The following is a 22,908-nucleotide window of genomic DNA, read 5'->3' as shown; positions in this document are numbered from 1 at the left end:
ATATTTTAAAACCTTTTTGAAAAGTTTGAAGTTTTGAAAATCATTTTAAAAGACATCATTGCCTTGAACATTTAGATCCATACTTGTCTTTTAGAATTTCTATCTCACATTAAGAAATCAACGAAAATAAACCCAAAAACAAAATAAAAACCAAAAACGACAAAAAGTAAGAAATAGGTTATCTTGCACATATAGTGCGCCACACTTCAATAGTTTACGACTCCCGGATTAACAATTAATATAGCAATTTAGGACACTCTAAATTGACCAAACATTGTGCCATATTAATAAATGCAAAATCATTCATAAAATCTTGTTTTTACATGTTATGAAAAAATTGTTATTCAAGATTCCATCAAAGGAACTCGATGCATGCATCCTTTGACCTTAAATCTCCTACTACAAGTTACTAGGGTTTCTAAGAGAAGATATTTAGTCTTCCACTCTCTTCATACAAATAATTCCATCATTGACCTCGCCCTCTTTGACTCCATAGCCCAATTGAATAGAGGCACTAATCTAGTTGTTGGACCACTTTGCAAAGTTCCTTTCATTTATTTCTTGGTAACTAGGGTTAGGGTTTGGCCTCAATCTGCATTTTATAGCAATTTTACATCTATATGTTATTGTTCTATTGGTAGGAATTGCATTTAATAAATTTAAAAAGGAAAAATCTGGCATTAATTGCTACTTTTACCCCTAAAAGTAGGGTTGACATCTGGATATTTATTGTTGTTATATGCATTTTCAGCTATTAGAAACTTAAATTAGACCCATCCCTTTCTTACCTCTCTAATACTCTTTAGTCCATTGCTGATTTTATCATTTGGATGCTATTTCTTAGCTGTTATATGCTATTGCATACTATGTATTTGCATACCAATAAAACCCTAGTTTACAGCCTTCTTCTAGTCTATTGGGGATGGAGCTGGTTGATAGTGTACTTGAACATTTGCAATCCTTATCTTGGCCTCCAAGGGTTTGCTTGTACCTCTCCCATAACCATGAGACCCCAATCAACCTTAAGCCCTCTTTCATTGAAGACTTTTCTAGGTGATTTATTTGCAAGATTCTTAGAGAGCCATTTATCTTGGAACCCTAATCATCTAACCTCTATGTCTTGCCAAAGAAGCCTTCCTTGTGGTGATAACATCCAATGACTGAGTAACAAGAGAGAGGCCCTTGAGGTGACAGTGGTGGCTAATCTCTTTCTTTCCATAAGACCTAAATTTCCCAATAAGGCTTTGCACTAGGCCTGCTAGATTTTGCGGTAATAGTCCAAAAATCCTACAAGTTTTGGAATTTACCCTACACCCACGCTTCTATTAAATTTCATATGTAATTAAACTCTTCCTCCATTAGTCATATCCACACATTTTTTTTATTCATGCCTCCCAATCTCTGCACTTTTCATTAGCTCATGCTTTCATTGACCATCACTTCAATTTTCATGAATAGTAATAAGTTGCATGCTTACTTAAATAGCACTTAACTAAATTTGGTAAGGACCACTAGGAATGAAAACATACAAGAAAATATCTATTCTGTCCTTCAGAAGCAAGTGTTGATTTGAGGAAATATGTTACAATTGCAGATTAAATTTACAAAATGCAACTATGATTTTCAATTTTCAAATTGCATAACTTTCAAAGTGCATAAATATTATATGATCATGGTACTACTTGCAATCAGAGTGGACAATTTCCAAAGTCAAAAAAGGAGAGACTCCTGTCTAAACCTTACCGGCCTGGAATTTCCAACATTCCAGGTTCCCACAAAGAGACGTATCTTTTGTTCAGGTTCAGCTATGCCTGCCACAATGTTCATCAAAATCTGGCATCAAAGGAGGCTAATCAGTCAAGAAACAAAAGACAACACTTGTATATGAGGATTCCAATTACAATTAATGCAAAATGGTAATTTGTGCAATTGCCAATTGCCAAACAGAAGAAACATATAATGACAACATCAGTACATAGTACAAATAAATTGATAAAATGGCTGATCATTAATAAATAGATATGAAGACCAAAAGGATCACACCTTCCCTGGAACCTTTTTTTTTCCATCTTTTGTGTAAAGATCATACCACTTGCCTTCTGCTTCACTAAAGCCTGAATAAAAAAATGTTTCATTTTTCAAATAAAAATTCCAAAGATTATGTCCGCCAATCAAAAATCACCGTAAGATATAATGAATGTTGTGAATTCGGTGTCGGGAGAGAAAGGAAGTTCTTTACCATCATTTTCCTCTAGAAACAGTTTTACAGGCATGTGTTGGCATGTTCCAATATGCTTGTCATATCCAAGCAAGCCCTTGCCATAAACTTGTACTATTAACTGGGCACTCTGAGATACAAAATAGAGATATGGATGCTTAAGGAAGTTCTTATAGCATCATATTTTTGAATAATCATCTGTGAACAGTTTGGAGTCTGGACTGAAAAGACATTGAGATAGTTCTGCCTTCCCAATCAATTACAAAACACCATGGTCATACCTCTGGTTCTTTGACATCAAAAGTGAAAGTCTGGACCACTCTTAATGCTCCATCCTCATCAACTGAATCCTTAATCTGCAATGTTTTGACGGTATGAGAAATGAACTGCTTTCACATATAGGATGAATATGCATTACATTTCATTAATAACAGCTCAATTTAGAATCATCGAACATTTAGTTGTCAAGGGAAACCATATAAAGAACATGTTATTTTAATTCATTCAAGAACCAATACAAACTTTACAAGGTTTCTATTCAAGTTTGAGGGAAAAAATTTTGACAATAATCCAAACGCTTAAAAAATAAAATAGGGTGATGGTTAGAAGATCTACTCAGAAATATAAACATATAAAACAACTAGTCGAGGAAGGCCTTATTTGCAGATCTCTTTGAATTAGCATGCACTAAGATCTTCATGGACCACCCATCAGTGCTTTCTGATACCAAGCATGAGTTTCATGGAATATATCAATATTCACTTCTAGAATGTTTCTAACAACTTTTGTCCATTTTACACCCATTACCAGAGTTCTTTGCACAATGTAATTTGACAAAGAATGAAAGGAAACCACCATGGCTTGAAATAGAGAAATTACAGGTAGCCTTTGTGAATCCACCCATGATTTTAAAGCTTATATCGTATACAAGTGTGTTCTGACTCTAATAACTCTTCATGACCACCTGTTGGAAAATCTACTTTCAAGTGACCCCATCTAATCCACGTGTATTGAAAACCTGTGGGATTTACATCCTCTATTTATAATGATCTTTAAAATTCAATTACAATGAATTTGACAAGAGCGATCAAGAACGATGTTGCACAAAGCAGGGGCAAAGCAGGTGCATTTTTTGGAAGTGAAGCGTCGGAAGTGTCATTTTCCAAAAATCCTCAAAAGCGAAGCATTGTGGAAGCATATATATATATATATAGATAAGCTACACGAAATGCCGAAAAGTTTCATGGTTTCCGAAACGGGTACGCTTAGAAATGTCACCTCCCAAAAATGGGAACGTCAGCCAAAACATTATATATGTATATACAGAATCATCTACATGAATAAAGTAAAAGTTATAAATATATTAGGTTTGTTTAACCGTAACCAATTGTGAATGAAGTTTGCCAGCGAAGTCACAACAAAACGAGGGCGGAAATGTAGCTTTAGATGCGACTCATGGTTGTTTGTTCTGTACTTAACTAAGTATGCCATAAAATGTTGATTAGAATCTGCGTCTTACAAAGAACTTAGGATGTACTTCAGCTCTAGACTCGATGTTAGTTAAATTTCTGTGATGACGAATATTATAGCGCCTGGGAGCTCTAGTTATCATAAAAGCAGTAATTACATGGATCTCTTATGTTCAATATCGGAGTTGTCTTTAGTCAGATTTTTTAGTGTGATTTTTTTGGAAGCTTTTGAGATGGATTTTTCCGATCTAATTTCTCTAAATTTGACAGGAATTTATTGAAATCCCAAGTTTGATGGATAAGCCTACACAATCAAAGTGACCTAGAGGTTTTTCAGAATGCTGAATCCGTATTTACAGTAAAAAAACCAGTTTAAATAACCCAAATCAAAATTTAACCTCAATTTTTTCCCAAAAAACAAAAAATCACACTAAAAACCACTCTTCAGTACCTTCGCATAGCATACTTACCGAACGTTTATTTTTTTGAAGAGTTTATGCTGGGCCGTGCAGGTTTTATCTTCCGCAAATTGACCTTGTCGCGCTTTTGTAACATTACAACTTTGGTTCCATGGTATGGGTAATTTACAACCCGAAAGTATATAAAATATATATATAAATAAATAAGTGAATAACACATTATCTTGCAAGAAAAAAGAGAATAAGACCCATAGATGACAATTTAGAAAGTAAAACAAGTCTATATTAACTCTAATAGATGATTACATGATGGTCAAGTTTCAGTCAAGTTTCGAAGTTTTGGGTACAAGTACGGCCCGAAACGACGAGTTCCTTGAAGTTTCGTGCAACATATATATATATATATATCATTGCATTTATATTAAAAAAAAACCTCTATATGTATAATTGCATTTATATTCAAAAAAACATCTACAATGCCAAATTAGTTGCAGAATATATCAAAGTATGCATATTGTACACAAATCAAGCTAGAAATGGAAACCATAGTACATTAATGATTAATTATTCAACCATCAACCATCTACAATCTAGATTCTTCTCCCTTTGTCTAGCCTTTGCCTCTACCTCAATTCTCGAGGGGTATTCACTATGTTACCAGGAAACGTGGGTTCGGGGACAAGGATGGGGACAACATTTTTTGAAACAGGGTGCGTGGGTTTGTTGGGTAATATAATAATATTAAATTTTAATAATTATATTTTATAAATTATAATTAATAATATATACGAAATTTGAATTTGTATATTTTTCAACTTTAAACAAGAAAACTTTAATCATTTAAACATGCACATCATTGAACATTGAACATTCACATTGAAATTTCAAAATTTATCACCAAAAAACTGTTCAGTGTTTACATAGTAATAAGAATCATGAATCATGATATATGTCCATTGTCATACTACATCCAAAATTTGCCTTAAGGCATCTCCAAACATGAACTAGGAAATTTTAGAATACTAAAATAAAAATAGCTAAAGCCTAATGAACAATGGCTTACTCAAGCCATGTCATCAACATCCATGTCACCAACATCACTTAGATCTTCAGCTAGCATGCTCTCCAGGTAGGAATCACTCTCATCTTGAGGCTCTTGCTCATCCATAGCAATTGGAGGTAGCTCAATAAGGCCGTCTAGTTGTATCTCCTCGTCCACACACATAGCATCATCTGTGTGTTGGTCCCATCTCTTGAAAGGACCCTCCTTGTCCCCAGGGTCTTTTCGAGATATGATACGAAGTGTGCTATGAATGTACACTAAGTTCTTTGCCTTCTTTGAGCCCAACCTATTTCTCTTTACTGAATGAATAAAGGGATAAGTACTCCAATTCCTCTCACAAGATGAAGAAATAGCTACCTGAAATATAAAAAACTAAAACTAAAATTAAAATTTATTTCCTATGTTTAATTGAGAATTTTTCAAATTTTGAATAAGATGAGGAACTCCAAACTAGCTACTTGTCCAAGTAACTGTGTGGCAAATTGTTGCAACTAAGGATCATCAACACCATGAAGCCACCATTCGATGGTTGTGGGTTAGTTAAAAGTTTAGGTTTTAACTTTTAAGTTTTTGACATTTGTTAATAATAAATATCATATTATTAATTTTTAAATTTTCTTTTTTAAATTTCAATAAAAAGAAATTATTTGAAAATTAAATTTTTAATATAATTTTTTTCTGAAGAACCCAAAGAACCCCGTTAAAGGAAAAAAACCCAATTTTTTTTTGGAGAACCCGGTTCTTCATAGAAGAACCCGGTTCTTATGGGTTCTTCTGAGAAGAACTCGTACCCGAATCCAGTACTTAGGGACCGGTTCGAGAACCCCACCCCCAAGTCGGGAACCCGTGCAGCATAGGATATTCATCAACATTGCCCAATTTTGATCAAATTGCCTAATCCAAGCCTTAAAATATGGTAGAAAAAGCTTAACATGCCTGATCAATGATATTGACTTGAGTGAAGGGTACATTTTTGCTAAAGGCCATGACAAAGGGGTTCAACAATCAACACCATCAACAATAGGGTATGTATCGAGCTTGGTGTTTTTGATTAAATGCCAATCACATACCCTCATATATGATATAATCTAATGAAATGCCACAATCCCATTGATCCTGAAATGCTGAAAACTATTAAGTTTGTTGAATTTTGAATGGAATATGAAATTCTATTTTCTCCATATGAAGTCCAATGAGGCTGGAACCACTCTCAAACACCCTGTATCATTTCATGGTAATGTTAAAAATTTAAGGATAACATTACCATTAGGGAGCATCTAAGGAGCATTAAGGGAGCACCTTGGGGGTGTTCGAGAAGCATGATTCCTCTCTCTCACACACACACACACATATATATATATATATCGTTGCATTTATATTAAAAAGAACATCTAGAATGCCAAATTAGTTGCAGAATATATCAAAGTATGCATATTGTACACAAATCAAGATCGAAATGGCATCCATAGTACATTAATGATTAATTATTCAAGCATCAACCATCTACAATCTAGATTCTTCTCCCCTTGTATAGCCTTTGCCTCTACCTCAATTCTCAAGGTGTATTTTGTTGATTAGTGGTTGTCATTGATGTCAACCCAAGTAGCACCATGGGCTACCACGATCTTGCATGGGAATTTTGACTTGACAACTCATATTATTTTGTGTCAAAGATCTTGTCGATGGATTCTACTCGTCAAGATGTTTATGTTGATATATGGTACGTCTCCCAGTTCTTCACAGTTTGAGAGTTATTTGCGTTTGAAGTCGAAAACCCCCATTAGTGGGCTAAAACCCCATGGGTTGAGACATCACCTTATTCACCAATGGTTGCCAATATATGACAGGGATGCTCACTGTAATCTCACCTCGTATAAGTTGAATAACTTGAAAATCCAAAGATAGTGAACCAATCATTGACTTAATACACTCATATGTCACCTACAACAACACGAAAAAGTGTTACTGTACCAATTCCTTAGAGCTTAAACAAACAATTTATCAAAAACTATTAAATTAAATTAATTTTATTACAAAAATAAAAACAAATAGAAAATTAAAATGAAGCCCTATCCAATAATTATGGAGCCCATATTTGCTCTCCAACGTTCACCTCACAGCCCCTCCTAAACATTCAAGTGATAAATGACATCTCTCTAAAAGAGACCATGAAATCCTCCTAAGGTAAATAAAAAATATTTAACGAAGATTTGGTGAATATACAACTCAAAATTTTCGTTAACCCTGGAGCATCAACGTTGCATTCTTCGTGAGGGTTAGGGTTTTCTGTCATCTTGTCTTGGGTGATTTGTTGGCATTTTTGGTGCAATCTGGCCACAGTTCTGAGCCAACCTTTGAAGTCTGTACATCAGATTTAATACTGTGGAAAGGTCGTTTGATTTGCAGAGAAAAAAATTTTAGTATCATTACCCTTCTACGCTATCAAACAAATAAAATTAGATACCATTACATATCTCGGATCTATGTCTCGGGTCTGCTATCCTTTTGCCTTCAATGATATAAAATTGCTGTGAACTCTAACGTTGCATCTCAGATCTGCAATTCTTCAGTACCACAAATTGTTGTCTCCATGCCACAGTGACATTTCACATAACAATGATATGTCACAGTCAGTCTTTTTATGCCACAGTGAGATGGTGATGTTCCACAATCCATCCTTGATGCCACGGTAATGTCTTTCAAACAAGTTCTTGATGCCACAGTGATATGATATATCACAGTCAGTATCTTGGATGCCACAGTGTATTTTTACGTGACAAAAGGGTTCCACAGTCAGTCTCGGATGCTACATGATAGGTACGTTTTTGATGCTATGTTGTGTGGACAGTTGTAGGATTGTTCTATTGTGTTATAATATTAGAACCTCATCAATGTCTAAATCTGTCACTAGTTTAGGGTCTGTGTAGTTTTCCTTGTTTTGTTGTCTCTAAGTCTGTGAGTCTAGTCTTAGGTTGATTATAAGTAGAAGTCAAGAACTATCATAAGGGTTGGTTGAGGATATCTCTAGTGCATGTAGTCAACTTTGTATATAGTCTTGCATAGAGTCTAGGTCTATATCAAGAGTGGGGAGTCTAGGTCTCTGTTGCTGCAACAAGTCAACTACAATCACAAACAACAAGCACATTTCAGGTACGCATTGTATTCATTTGATTTTTATTTATTTATTATTATGTGCTTACATGTGTGTTTGCACACAGAGGTAAGTTAAAGGGTATTTTGTTTTTCCTTTTGGGATTGGGTTTTGTTGGGCAAATTTGCATGCAGGTAGAAGAAGATTCAAGGACAACATCAAGCGAGCATTCAAGAGCTGAAGTATCAAATCAAAGGAAGCATTGCAGCGAGACATCCTTTGAAGACATGACAGCCATCCGTATATTGTGAAGAAGTGTCAAGGCCAAGAGTCATCATTGTAAAGTTGTAAAAGAATCATTTGTAAAAATGTCATCATTGGAAGAGTCGTTATTGTAAAAGGGTCAATCTGCCTAGAGTCGAAAAGGCATTGTTGGGAGGTATAGGAGTCTCTGTTGGGATGATGTCATGGTTGAGTTGCAGGTCATAGTGTGATTGGGTGTTCGGTCAAAATGATTGTAAATTATATTGTATTGTGGATCGTTGTCCCTAGTATGGGAATCCACACTCTTGTCTCATTTCAGTCATTATAGGGTAGCAGGGAGGTGCTAGGCAGGTGCATGAAGCTGCCTACAACTTGGAGCCTGTGAACATTTCAGGGTGGTAGGTTGGTCTAGGATGTTGGGGCATCCATTCAATTGACTACTGAAGAAATTAGGGCGTTGGGGCGTCCTTCCAGTGGGAGCTGGAGAAGAATGCCTTTCTAGAATTCTAGGAAGTTGTAACTTTCATTTCAGTTGGGGCTAGAGATTAAAGAATTTATTAGAAAAGTGGTCGGTGGTTTTTGAACCGGAAGGGGTTTTCCACCTAAAATTCTTGTGCCTACTGTGTTCTATTGTTTACTGTTTTTACTGCATAAACATTAATAATAATTGAAGATTAACTAATGCTTTGAAAGATTTAAAAAGTGCTAATTGCTAAGGAATATTGATCCACCCCCCCAGTGTTTCCAACAATTGGTATCTGAGGGAGGTTCCTTCAATAACAGTTTAACAACTAGAAGGAGATCATGGAGTATACTAAGAATAGAGTTCCTTTGTTCAATGGAAATAACTATGCGCTTTGGAGTGGAAGAATGCAGGTTCATTTGCTGGCGCAAGGATGCGAAGAATGGGAAATCGTTGACAAAGGCTTCACACCAACCCAGGATGAACAAGGTAAGAAAAATATGGTATATGATGCAAAGGCTAAAGATCTTATTATCAGTGGGCTTATCGAATCTGTTTATCTTAATGTATTGAGTTGCAAAACTGCCAAAGAGGTATGGGGCAAGCTTGAAATTACATATGAAGGTGACTCAAAGGTGAAAGGAGCAAAGCTTCAAATTTTCAGGGCAAAATTTGAGCTACTCAAAATGAGGGAAGATGAAGATATTGCTGCATACTTCCAACGTGTTGATGAAACAACAAATACATTAGAAGGTTTGGGAGAACCTGTTGAAACGAAAATTGTTGTCTGAAAGATCCTCAAAACCTTGCCAGCAAGATTTAACCCTAAGGTATCTGTCTTGAAAGATTGATCGAATCTGACCAATCTCAGGATAGATGAATTGCATGGAATTCTTACAGCATATGAAATGAGGATTGAAGAAGAGGATGGCACATCTCACTTAGAAACATCATTTGCCGTATCCAAGAAGAATAGTAAGGACAGGCAAACTCTGAAAGCAAAAATTTGCAATTAAGGATGAGGACAAGGAAGAAGATGAAGAAGAATTCTCAGATAAAGAGTTTGCCTACTTCACGCGAAAATGAGAATAGGTACGGGAAAATTCAAAGGTAAACTTCCATTAACATGTTTTGATTATGGTGAGGTTGGGCATTTTGCTGCCAAATGTCCTCACAAATATGAGGTTGTTACGAAAGGAAAGAAGAAATGGTTTAATAAAAAGTTTCTTCTCCAAGAAGATAGCTCCTGATCTAAAGAAGACAGTGATAACGAAGAAGAATTCAACGGAAGAGTATTGTTTATGGCCAAGAACAATAAGCGAGAGGCACCTGATGAAGAAGGAGACGAAGAAGAAGAAATGACTGAGGAATTTCAAAATGAAGTGATCAGGGTTATCAAAGAGCTCAAGGTCAAGAAGAAGCACATCAACACTCTTGAAGAAAAATTAAAGACAGAAAGGGAACAGGTCCTAAATCTTAAAATCAAGGTTGAAGAATACAAACGAATTGAAGAATCGCTCAGGAAAGAATTCAAGGAAATAAACAAGGAAAAAGAAGCATTGGAAGCTGAAATCGTTTCTTTACGAAAGGAAGTAAAAAATGGAAAAACTCTTCAAAACTACGCCAACAGCTCAAAGACTTTGGATGAACTCATCTGCAACCAGCGATCATGTAGTGACAAGACTGGTCTTGTTTACAAAGAAAAATTCGAAAAGGAGTCAAGTCCTTCTATGACAACTAAAGAAGATGGATATGCAAAATCTACCAAGCAAGTAGATCTCCCAGCTAGATCAAGAGATCAAGACTCGTAGGAAGAACCTTGGAAGACAATTCCTCGAAGAAGATTTCCCCCCAGGTATCAACCTACTTTTTATGGTCATTGTTATTCATGTGGAAGGTTTGGACATAGAGTTGCAGAATGTCGCATGTATGTTTGGAATGAATATAATTCCAGGAGATCTCTCAGAAATGGATATTCCAAAACTCAGCAGAATATCAACAGATTTGATCATTTGAGAGATGATGTCGAATGTTACAAATGTAACAATTTTGGACACTTGGCCAAAGATTGTAGACTTGGAAGTTCTTCAAAGGAATTCTCGCAAAATCAGAATGAACAAGTATGGAAAAGGAAAACTGAAAAGTGTGCTCTCGCTCTCAAGGCTCAAAGCAACATAAACGTATGGTATGTTGACAGTGGTCTCTCAAGGCATATGACTGGAGATTGAAATAAGTTCATATCCTTGAAAGAAAAGAAGGATGGAACAATGTCTTTTGGAAATTTGGGTCTTCAAACGTCATAGGAGCAGGTACGGTCACTCTTGGAAGCAAGGATGCATTAGCAAAGGATGTGTTGCTGGTTGAAAATATGAATCACAATTTGCTCAGTGTTGGACAGATGTGTGATCAAGGACACATAATGTTATTCAACTCGAAGAAATGTGAAATCAGGAAAGGCAAGTTTGGTAAAATTGTGGCTACAGCAAGCAAAGCTCCAAACAACATACATATTTTGGATGAGACACCTAAAGGGTGTTTCTTGGCAAAAGAAGACGAGAGCTGGTTATGGCACAAACGAATGGGACATATAAATTTCGAGAATTTGGTCAAGATCAACAAAAAGGAAGCAACAAGAGAAATGTCAAAAATCTCAAAACCTACCAATACGATATGTGAATCTTGTCGGCACAAGACAAAGGAACATCTTACATCACTTCCATTTAATACACACTGATCTATGCGGTCCTATGAGAACAAAAGGTTTAGACGGTGAATTATACTTTATGTTAATGATATATGATTACACCAGAATGACAGCCGTCAGTTTCCTGAAGAAAAAGTTTAAGGCATTCGAATATTTCAAAATCTACAAGGAATTGGTCGAAAATGAAACTGATTTGAAGATCAAATGTCTAAGATCAGATAATGGCAGAGAATTCACGTCCAAAGCATTTCAGCAATACTGTGACAAACATGGAATAAAAGGAAATTCTCAACAGCCATAACACCACAGCAAAATGGAGTAGCTAAAAGAAAAAACAGAACCATACAGGAAATGGCTAGAACCATGTTAAAAGACTCAAACTTAGACGATAAATTTTGGGTTCAAGCAATTGATACTGTTGTATTCATTATAAACAGAGGCCTGCTCAAGAACAATTGTAACATGACTCCGTACGAACTATGGAAAGGAAGACCAGCTAACGCCAAATACTTCAAAATATTTGGAAGCAAATGCTACATCAAAAGAGAAAACCAAAAATTGGGCAAGTTCGATTCCCATGTTGACGAAGGTATTTTCGTTGGTAATTCACGCAAAAGAAAGGCTTATAGATGCTACAATATGAGGCAAAAACAAATAGTTGAAAGTATAAATGTTTCTTTTGACAAAGACTATGTTCTAAAGGATAACAATGAGATCATCTCTTTAAGAAAATCTGAGGGGCTTGAGGTAGAATCTGTGAAGGATGAAGATGAAGCTCCAGAACAAGACCAATCAAATAAGGAAACACCAGTCAACCAAGAAGAAATAAGAAATGATCAACAGGATGTACAAGAAGTTTCTCCAAAAGGTTCAAAAGAATGGTATCAAAAGAATCACCCATCAAATCAAATCATCGACAACATAAATGAAGGAATTGGAACCAGAAGAAGTCGACAGCTTCATTCATCACAGCAAGCCTGTCTTGCCCTTTTAGCGACTTTTGAGCCTAACAATTTTGAGGAAGCTAGTCAAAATGAACACTGGGTAGCAACTATGAATGAAGAACTGGATCAAATTGAGAAGAACGACACTTGGGAATTGGTTCCATGACCAAAGGATAAAAATGTTATTGGAACTAAATGGGTCTTCAAAAACAATTTGAATGAGGACGAACAGGTTACCAGGAATAAAGCAAGATTAGTCTGCAAAGGATATGCACAAGTTGAAGGAATCGATTTTGAAGAAACATTTGCTCCCGTTTCCAGAATGGAAGCTATCAGGATGTTTCTCACTTATGCATGTTCGAGAAAAATCAAGGTCTACCAAATGGATGTTAAGTCAACCTTTCTAAATGATGAATTGGAAGAAGTTTACATCGAACAACTCGAAGGTTTTCTGCTCACTGACAAAGAAAACTACGTTTGCAAATTAAAGAAGGCACTATATGGTCTCAAGCAAGCTCCTAGGGCTTGGAATGCTCGTTTTGATAGGTATCTACATCAACAATCATTCAAGAAAGGAAGCACTGATAGTAATATCTATGTGAAAGTGCATCAAGATAACCTAACGATTATCGAGGTATATGTGGATGATATCATCTTTGCAAGCAATGATGACAGATTAAGTAAAGTGAGTTTGAAATGTCTATGCTTGGCGAGCTGACATATTTTTGGGGCTTCAGATTTCTCAGCAGGATAAAGGAATATTCATATATCAAACCAAGTACATCAAGGAAATGCTCAAAAAATTCCAAATGGAAGATTGCAAGCCAGTCCTTACCCCCATGATAACAAGTTGCAAGTTAAGCTTAGAAGATTTGTCAAAGGATGTGGACCAAAGGTTGTATAGATCATGATTGGTAGTCTCCTATATGCGACAGCCTCCTGGCCTTATGTGATGCAGGCAGTTGGACAAGTAAGAGTACCAGTGGAGCAACATTCTATCTAGGTGGTTTTCTTGTTTCATGGTTAAGTAAAAAGCAGTCTTCAATCTCGTTATCCACAACAGACGCAGAATATGTCGCAGTAGCAACTTGTTGTACTCAAGTTCTCTGGATGAAGCAAACTTTGCAAGATCTTCAAGTCAAGTTTGATGAGCCTATTCCCATCTCTTGCGATAACACCAGCGCCATCAGTATCTCCAAGAATCATGTGATGCATTCCAAAACAAAGCATATTCCGATTAAATATCATTTCGTTAGAGAGAAAGTCGCCGAAAAGAATATCAAACTTGAATATGTTGGCACAAAGGAACAAATTGCTAACATCTTTACCAAACCATTACCTCATGAAGCATTTGAGTATCTTTGCCAAAAGCTTGAGATTCTCCCAAGTTTTCATTAGACTCTTTCTCTTATTTACTCGAGTAGAAAGGGGGAGTGGAGGTGTGTACAGGTCCGCAGGATGGTTGCTTGTCAGTGGGAGTTACCCTTTGCCATTAATGACAAGGGGGAGAGAAGGCAGTAGGAAGAGGTGTCATGATTGCAGAGGGAGTACCTGTGTTGCCATCAATGCCAAAGGGGGATATTGCTGATCAGTGGTTGTCATTGATGTCAACCCAAGCAGCACCATGGGCTACCCCGATCTTGCATGGGCATTCTGACTAGACAACTCATATTATTTTGCGTCAAAGATCTTCTCGATGGATTTACTCGTCGAGATGTTTCTTTTGATATATGGTACGCCTTCTAGTTCTTCATGGTTTGAGAGTTATTTGTGTTTGAAGTCGGAAACCCCCAATAGTGGGCTAAAACCCCAGGGGTTGATACATCACCTTATTCACCAACGGTTGTCAATATATGACAGGGATTCTCACCATAATCTCACCTCATAGAAGTTGAATAACTTGAAAATCCAAAGATAGTGAACTAATCATTGACTTAATACACTCATCTGTCACCTACAACCACACCAAAAAGGGTTAGTGTACCAATTCCTTAGAGCTTAAACAAACAATTTATCAAAACTATTAAATTAAATTAATTTTATTATATAAAAAAAAAAACAAATAGAAAATTAAAATGAAGCCCTATCCAATAATTATGGAGCCCATATTTGTTCTCCAACGTTCACCTCACAGCCCCTCCTAAACGTTCAAGTGATAAATCACATCTCTATAAAAGAGACCATGAAATCCTCCTAAGGTAAATAAAAAATATTTAACGAAGATTTGGTGAATATACAGCTCAGAATTTTCGTCAACCCTGGATCATCAAAGCTGCATTCTTCGTGAGGGTTAGGGTTTTCTGTCATCTTGTCTTGGGTGATTCGTTGGAATTTTCAGTGCAATCTGGCCACAATTCTGAGCCATCCTTTGAAGTTTGCACATTGGAATTATTATTGTGGAAAATATGTAGTAGTATTACAGTGGAAAGGTCGTTTGATTTGCAGAGAATTTTTTTTTCTTGGTATCATTACCCTTCTACGCTATCAAACAAATAAAATTAGATACCATTACATATCTTGGATCTGTGTCTCAGGTCTGCTATCCTTTTGCCTTCGGTGATATAAAATTGCAGTGAACTCTAACATTGCATCTCGGATCTACAATTCTTCAATACCACAAATTGTTGTCTCCATGCCACAGTGACATTTCACATAACAATGATATGTCACAGTGAATCTTTTTATGCCACAGTGACATGGTGATGTTCCACAATCCGTCCTTGATGCCATGGTAATGTCTTTCAAACAAGTTCTTGATGCCACAGTGATATGCTATATCACAATCAGTATCTTGGATGCCACAATGTATTTTTACGTGACAAAAGGGTTCCACAGTCAGTCTCGGATGCTACATGATAGGTACGTTTTTATGCTATGTTGTGTGGACGGTTGTAGGATTGCTCTGTTGTGTTATAATATTAAAACCTCAATAATGTCTAAATTTGTCACTATTTTAGGATCTGTGTAGTTTTCCTTGTTTTGTTGTCTCTAAGTTTGTGAGTATAGTCTTAGGTTGATTATAAGTAGAAGTCAAGAACTATCATAAGGGCTGGTTGAGGATATCTCTAATGCATGTAGTCAACTTTGTATATAGTATTGCATAGAGTCTAGGTCTATATCAAGAGTGGGGAGTCTTGGTCTCTGCAGCTGCAACAAGCCAACTACAATCACAAACAACAAGCACATTTCAAGTACGCATTGTATTCATTTGATTTTTATTGATTTATTATTATGTGCTTACATGTGTGTTTGCAGGCAGAGGTAAGTTAAAGGGTATTTTGTTTTTCCTTTTGGGATTGGGTTTTGCTGGGCAAATTTGAATGTAGGTAGAAGAAGATTCAAGGACAGCATCAAGCGAGTATTCAAGAGTTGAAGTATCAAATCAAAGGAAGCATTGCAGCGGGACATCCTTTGAAGACATGACAGCGATTCGTATACTGTGAAGAAGTGTCAAGGCCAAGAGTCATCATTGTAAAGTTGTAAAAGTGTCATCATTGTTAGAGTCATTATTGTAAAAGAGTCAATCTGCCTAGACTCGAAAGGGCATTGTTGGGAGGCATAGGAGTCTCTGTTGAATTGATGTCATGGTTGGGTTGCAGGTCATAGTGTGATTGGGTGTTCGGTCAAAATCATTGTAAATCATATTGTATCATGGATCGTTGTCCCTGGTACGGGAATCCACACTCTTGTCTCATTTCAGTCATTATAGGGTGGCAGGAGGTGCTAGGCAGGTGCATGAAGTCACCTACAGGTTGGAGCCTGTGAACCCTTTATGGTGGTAGGTCGGTCTAAGATGTTGGGGCATCCATTCAATTGACTACTGAAGAAATCAGGGCATTAGGGCGTCCTTCCAGTGGAAGCTGGAGAAGAATGCTTTTCTAGAATTCTAGGAAGTTGTAACTTTCATTTCAGTTGGGGCTGGAGATTAAAGAATTTATTAGATAAGCGTTCAGTGGTTTTTGACTCGGAGGGGGTTTTCCACCTAAAATTCTTGTGCCTATTGTGTTCTATTGTTTACTGTTTTTACTGCATAAACATTAATAATAATTGAAGATTAACTAATGCTCTGAAAGATTTAAAAGGTGCTAATTGATAAGGAATACCGATTCATGCCCCCTCCCAGTATTTCCAACATATTCATCAACATTGCCCAATCTTGATCAAACTACCTAATCCAAGCCTACTTAAAATATGGTAGAAAAAGATTAACATGTCTAATCAATGAGTTTTACTTGAGCGAAGGGTACATTTTTGCTAAGGCAATCACAAAGGAGTTCAACAATCAACACCACTAACAATGGGGTGCTTTTGGTTAAATGTCAATCATATACCCTCATATATGATATAATCTAATGAAATGTCACAATCCCATTGATACCTCTAACACTAGAATTTTTTCTTTAAAAAGGGTTTCACTCTCATTTTGCACCAACATGTTGTTAATTAATGGTAATGTTAAATTCTTAAAATAAAAGAAATATCACTTTTACTTAAATTTGTAACATTACCATTAATTGTTTCAAGATGTTTGAGAGTGTCTCCAACCTCATCAGATTTCATATGGAGAAAGTAGAATTTCATCCTATTCAAATTTCCGTAAACTTAAAAATCTGTAGAATTTCATAATTATTTTCATCAAATTATATCATGTAGAGGGTATGCAATTGGTAGTTAATCAAGAGCACCAAGCCCTTTAAGTACCTCAATGTTAATGATATTGCTTGTTGGACTCCTCTATAGTGGCCTTAGCAAAAATGTACCCTTCACTCAAATCAAAATCATTGATCAGGCATGTTAGGCATTTCGTAGCATATTTTAAAGCTTGGATTAGGTAGTTTCATCAAAATTGGGTGTTGTTGATCAATGTCCCTAGAGAATTGAGGTAGAGGCAAAGGGTAATACTAAATCCCAATATAAGTGATGGTGGAACATTGTTTGTGATTTATGTTTGCCATTTAAATGTTCTTGCTCATTTATTCATAATGATTTCTTTCCAACTTTCCAACTCTCCCCGTTTCCAAATTTTGGGTGGGTCATATTTCCAGTGCATTTCTATTTTAGACATGTGTACCCATTTCCTTGTATCATGCAACTTAGATTGACTTGCATAGAGACCATGGATAGATTGACATATTGGAAGAAACAAGAGCCAACATTTTGTGGAATTCTCTTGGTGACAAATGCTTTCCAAACACACAAAGCCTAAAAATTTTAGAAGTGCAACCATAATTTTGAAAGCATTGTTGAGATCTTAACAAAAAAGTTAAAAGGAATATATATTATTGACAAAGAGACGTGGACTAGCTGTCACTGTCTAGAAGGAATTCAAATGTGGAATCTCGAGAGAAAAGTATACTAGGAATTTAAAAGTGTGATTTTAATCTAGGTAGTAACTTATGGATGGTTTGTTAGAAAACATATTACAGTCATTTGGAAACACTTGTAGAAAAGAATTTTAGTTGAGCATATGCATGAAAAGAAATGCATTGGAGATCCTAATGGTAGTAGAAATGGATTGGAGATCCTAAGAGTGTTTGACAAGACAAGAGGTTACAATGCAACCTCATAGCTTGAAACAATAAAATAATGCCATAAATGCCCAAGCATGATGTCATCTCCTTTTTGAGCAATAAATTCCACAACAAGGTGTGGAATGGGCTAAGGAGATACTCCCCCATAATAATCAGCTCCAAATCCTAAGGGAAACCCTCACAAAGTGCCTCTATGTCCAAAAACCATCCTTTGGGTTCCCTACGCCACCCTCTCAATGTTGAAAAATCAATGCTAGTAGTAATAAGGGTTTGATTCCTCTTCTTTGATAATTATTTGTGAATTATGTTGGCTTCTTTTACTTCTTTATTATAAGGGAAAGCCTCACAAAGTGCCTCCATGTCCAAAAACCATCCTTTGGGTTCCCTATGCCACGCTCTCAATGTTGAGAAATAAATGCTAGTAGTAATAAGGGTTTGATTCCTCTTCTCTAATAATTACTTCTGAATTATGATGGCTTCTTTTACTTCTTTATTATATTATGTTTCATCAAGAAATTACCAATTTATGTGTCTATGAAGATCACAAAAACAAGAGACACAAGATGTAGGCGGACAACCAAGGCAAAACCCCTATAAATGGGAAAACCCAGTCAAAACTCTTCCTTCAGTAGATTCAAAGACAAAATGAGATAGACCAAGACTTCTTTGACCTAGACACAAACTTCCTCCAATCACCAAGTCAGCCCTTCCTTCTTCTCCAAATGATAGCTTCCCAGCAACAACTTCAACCTTGCAGCAGCAGAATTTCAGCCTCCCCAGCAGCAGAACTTCGACCTCCCCAGCAGCAAAACTTCAACCTATAGTAGAGTTCAGAATTTCAGCCCCAGTAAATGCCCAGTAACTTCGCACGTGTGAGGAATTGATAGCCCAAAACATCAAATATGTTCCTTCCAGCAAACTTCTTCCTTCCTTAGGAATTTCACATTTTTTCTACCTCTCTTTCTTGACTATCGAACTTGTTGAGTTGGTGTAGCAAATGAATCGAATTGCCTCTTATATATAGCCTTCTTGTGGGTCGAATTGCCCTAATGTAGGCTGACTTCATCAGGATAGGGCCGACTTGGTGTGGAGGTGTCAAATGACTTATTTGACTCAAAAATAATTATTTTTACATGATACAAAAGCCCAAGAAGGGTCTAATAAAATTGACAATGATTCTATTGACTCAATATAAAACCTAGAAGCCTACAATGGAGGCTTTGACCTATAAACATGAAGACCCAAGCATGAAACCCATGCTTTAGTAAGTCATTACTTAAATTCTTTTGACAAATAAATTACATTATACGATTATGAAGACCGAACCTAATTACATTCTTCAATACTCAAGAGCAAGGTGGGTGACGTGGCACTAACTCTCTCCAACATTGGGGCTCCAAGAATGAGTAGAAATAATCCCTTATCATCCTAGGGGTGACCATCATGATCTGGACTTCGAACAAGAAACACCCGTCAAACAGTGTCAAGTCTAGCCTAGGGATGTCCTGGGTCCATTGGGGACAATATCAAGTAAATCCAACACCAAGCAAGAGGAGCTCCATGTTTCAGCATCTAGGGGTATTGCAGGGTGTCAAGCATCATATGGAACCATCAAAGTGCCCAATGCTCTACTCTAAAGCGGCAATGTTGCATCTTCAAGGTCATCACTACTCTCTGGAAGATGCAAAATGACACTAGGCATGTTGTGCAATGGAGTGATGTAGGGTGCCCTCAAAGGCCTCTGTCGCTATGTGAAGGGCCCCTTAACAAAACTATCTCAAGATCAAGTGAAAGTCACCAATCATTAGGGACAATGACCATAATTGCATCATAGTGGGCCATATTTGATTGTTAAGGGCATAATAACACTTCAAATTGAGATCACCTTCAAATATCTAACTAGACCAAGTCCTGTAAAAGTGTTCCCTACTTTTGTTAGGGATGGCTAGATGGTCAACCCTATTAGGTATTTCCAACCCCTAAGGGGAGGTGACAAATCCTAGTTCAACCCTTCAATCCATAGGTGCTTGTAATAATATTGACAATGGAGGGGAAGGACTTCGGGGCAAGGTGCCAGGCCATGGGATGAGTTGATGGATGTCCATAATCTTGAATGTATAGATGTAAGGAGGGAGAAATCATGGAGGCATGAGTCACGCCTTTCCTCAGCCTACCTTTTCCACCCCTTGGGTGTGTCTTTACTTCTTTTTGTTAATGCTTTGAATGGGAGCATAGCTTAGGAGCCCAAGCTTACTTTTAATGATTTAGCATTTATTTATCCTTTAATGATGATTCAGTTTCTCATTCGTTAGGGTTGGGACGTGCAAGAGTTCCTTTATTACATGACGGGGCATAATTACTCAAGGAACTGGGTGATGGCTAATGAGGGGGGTAGAGTTCATGATAGGATTTTGCCCATGCACTAATTATTGTATTGGCCATATTTTGCATTTTAACTTTCTTTTTCTTCCATTATGGCCATTTTATGCTTTTAATGTTCTTTTAGCTACATCAACCTCCAAGGAAAAGTTTATGGCCCGAACTCAAGGTTGAGGATAAGATGGTGCCAATCCCAAATAAACCAATGACTATAAGCCAAAAGACTGGAGATAAAATATGGGGATGATGGAAAGTGGTAAGTATGGAATACCATGGACATGCTACTTTAATCCAAGTCTCTGAAGTAGTGTCCATTCTATAACCCTAAGGCATCAGGGGAGGTACCACTGGACTAGGGTAAAAAACTAACCTCCCTGGTAAAGTGGGAGAACAGGTATACAATCAAGATCAGTCAATCATCCAGCTCACCCATTAATCCATGTTAGAATGCTCAAACCAGTAAGTAAAAGCACATGATTGCAAGATGGTCATGGTATGTTAAAATTGGCAACTAGGGCCAACTTCCACCTTAGGACCGCTCATATGATGGAGATGATTATTGCATTGGATTCCTCTTTTCGAGAGGTACAATTTTGATATAAAGATCATCTTATTCTGACAAGCAAAAATAGAATTTTGAATTTATTCTTTCTTATGGACAAATTGTCAAGGTCGGCCTCAGTGAAATGTAGGCTCATGAAGCCCAATCAATGTGTCTCCTCACCTTCAACGAAGTGTATAAATAGATGTGACCCTTCTCTCATTTGGACATCATCTCAACTCATCACATCATCTTCTCTCTCCTCTCTTGATTGGTTCGTACACCTTGGAGGCTTCTCTACTTTGCACATATGGAAGAGGATGAATTTCTGGACTGGTCTTGGAGGCCAAAAATTTCAGACATTAGGGCAGCGTTGATTTAGGTTGTTTGGCCATCCTTTGACTTCGATTTGGAGGGAAGAATTCTGATTTCTGCAGGCCGCATTCATTGGCACGAGTTTCGAGGTGTTTGGGGACAGTTTGACCGAGTTGACTGTTGTGTTGACTTTCTGGTTTGACCACAGAAATAACAGCAGACTTTGACTAGGTTGAACGAGCTGATTTTGGGTTGACTTTGACTCCCCTTGCAAGCCACATTCTCTACTGTTGACCAAGCTGCTTGGAGGACCTTTTGGGGCAGCTTTGACCACCGTTGACTTTCTAGTTAGGGCTGCATTGACTACTGATTTGGCAGGACTGTTTTGGGCATGTAATTCTGATATTTGTACTCTCACTCTCTCTACTGAACTATTGAAGAATAATAAGAAGATTTGATCAAAGAGTTTCCCCACATTCGTGTGTCCCTAGCATCCGCCACATCTTGTGCCCTCTTATCTTGGCTTGTCTTCTGCACATGTATTTATGTTCTATTTGCATTTACTGTCAATGTGTTAAATTTAACGTGATCGCTACTAGATATAATTGGAAATTGTCATTGGGCTGTTAAAGGAACATTGAAGTAAATTGTGCTAAAGCATAGAACATACCATTGTTATCTAAAATTAACATGGTACCTACCAATTGATACCCCACCTTCCTTCAAGAGGAATATCGGACGCTGAGAGGTGTCTAACCGTTGCAAATGGTGGAGGTTCCTAGCATAATGTCATGTATTGAGCAATATAGGGTTGTTGGCTGGTTGGTTGTCCAAAGAAGGAAAAAAAAATTCTCCTATGAGGTTACCCACATTTTGGTGGATAACAAGCACTTGCTTAGGTTGAGCAAGTGACTTTTATGATTTCACTCCTAAGTTTAACTTAAGAAAAGCATATTTAATTAATGTTGGATATTAAGCTAAAGTTTCTAATGAAAAATAAATTTAATTCATTTTAGTGAATTATATCTAATCTGTATCGTTGATCTCAGGTGAGGCTTAGGATCTAATCCTAGCCACTCATCACTTAGGAGATTAGGGTTAAGAATTTGGCTTGATGAAAATTATAAAAGAAGCTTAAGGGAAAGGAGGAACACATCCATTTTTTGGGACAGTGAATTCCACAGGCCAGTGATAGACTCAAGACTGAAGGGAAGTAAAAAGTGTGCAGCTACAGTGTTCAAGTGGCACAAGTTTTGCAGGTTGAGCACGCAAGAGAAGGGCTGAGAGTTCTCTGTGGTTAGGCCAATGGTGTGCCACCTGGAGGAGGAAGTATAAACTATTGAGGTCGAGTTCCAGCAGGAAGGCTGAGAGTTTGGGGAGCCTGAGATGGTTGATGCCAAACTTGTGGGGGGGCCAAGTTGTTATAGGGGTGCCGAAACTGTGGAGAACAGCCAGCACAGGTGCAAGCTGAATTTCTAAGGGGCCAAGTTGCCGAGTTCAATTGCTG

General features: G+C 37.1%; 1 protein-coding gene across 7 annotated transcripts in view; it reads right to left on the bottom strand.

Annotated features, from left to right (window-relative positions):
- Positions 1 to 22,908, bottom strand: part of LOC149237824 (uncharacterized) — a 479,771-nt gene that overhangs the window by 241,458 nt on the left and 215,405 nt on the right. For all 7 annotated transcript variants that reach the window (XM_089372813.1, XM_089372812.1, XM_089372815.1 and 4 more), the window contains 4 exons: positions 2,500 to 2,574; positions 2,240 to 2,348; positions 2,044 to 2,114; positions 1,744 to 1,833 (listed from right to left, as the gene is read on the bottom strand). In XM_089372813.1, the coding sequence (XP_089228939.1) occupies positions 1,744 to 1,833; positions 2,044 to 2,114; positions 2,240 to 2,348; positions 2,500 to 2,574 (345 nt within the window). The remainder of the gene's footprint in view (positions 1 to 1,743; positions 1,834 to 2,043; positions 2,115 to 2,239; positions 2,349 to 2,499; positions 2,575 to 22,908) is intronic.

Source organism: Pinus tabuliformis, chromosome 8 (assembly GCF_031772625.1).
Source record: "Pinus tabuliformis cultivar Carrire ecotype Pingquan chromosome 8, CPIR1, whole genome shotgun sequence".
In the NCBI taxonomy this organism is placed as follows: domain Eukaryota; kingdom Viridiplantae; phylum Streptophyta; class Pinopsida; order Pinales; family Pinaceae; genus Pinus; species Pinus tabuliformis.
This window is presented reverse-complemented; position numbering and strand designations above follow the sequence as displayed.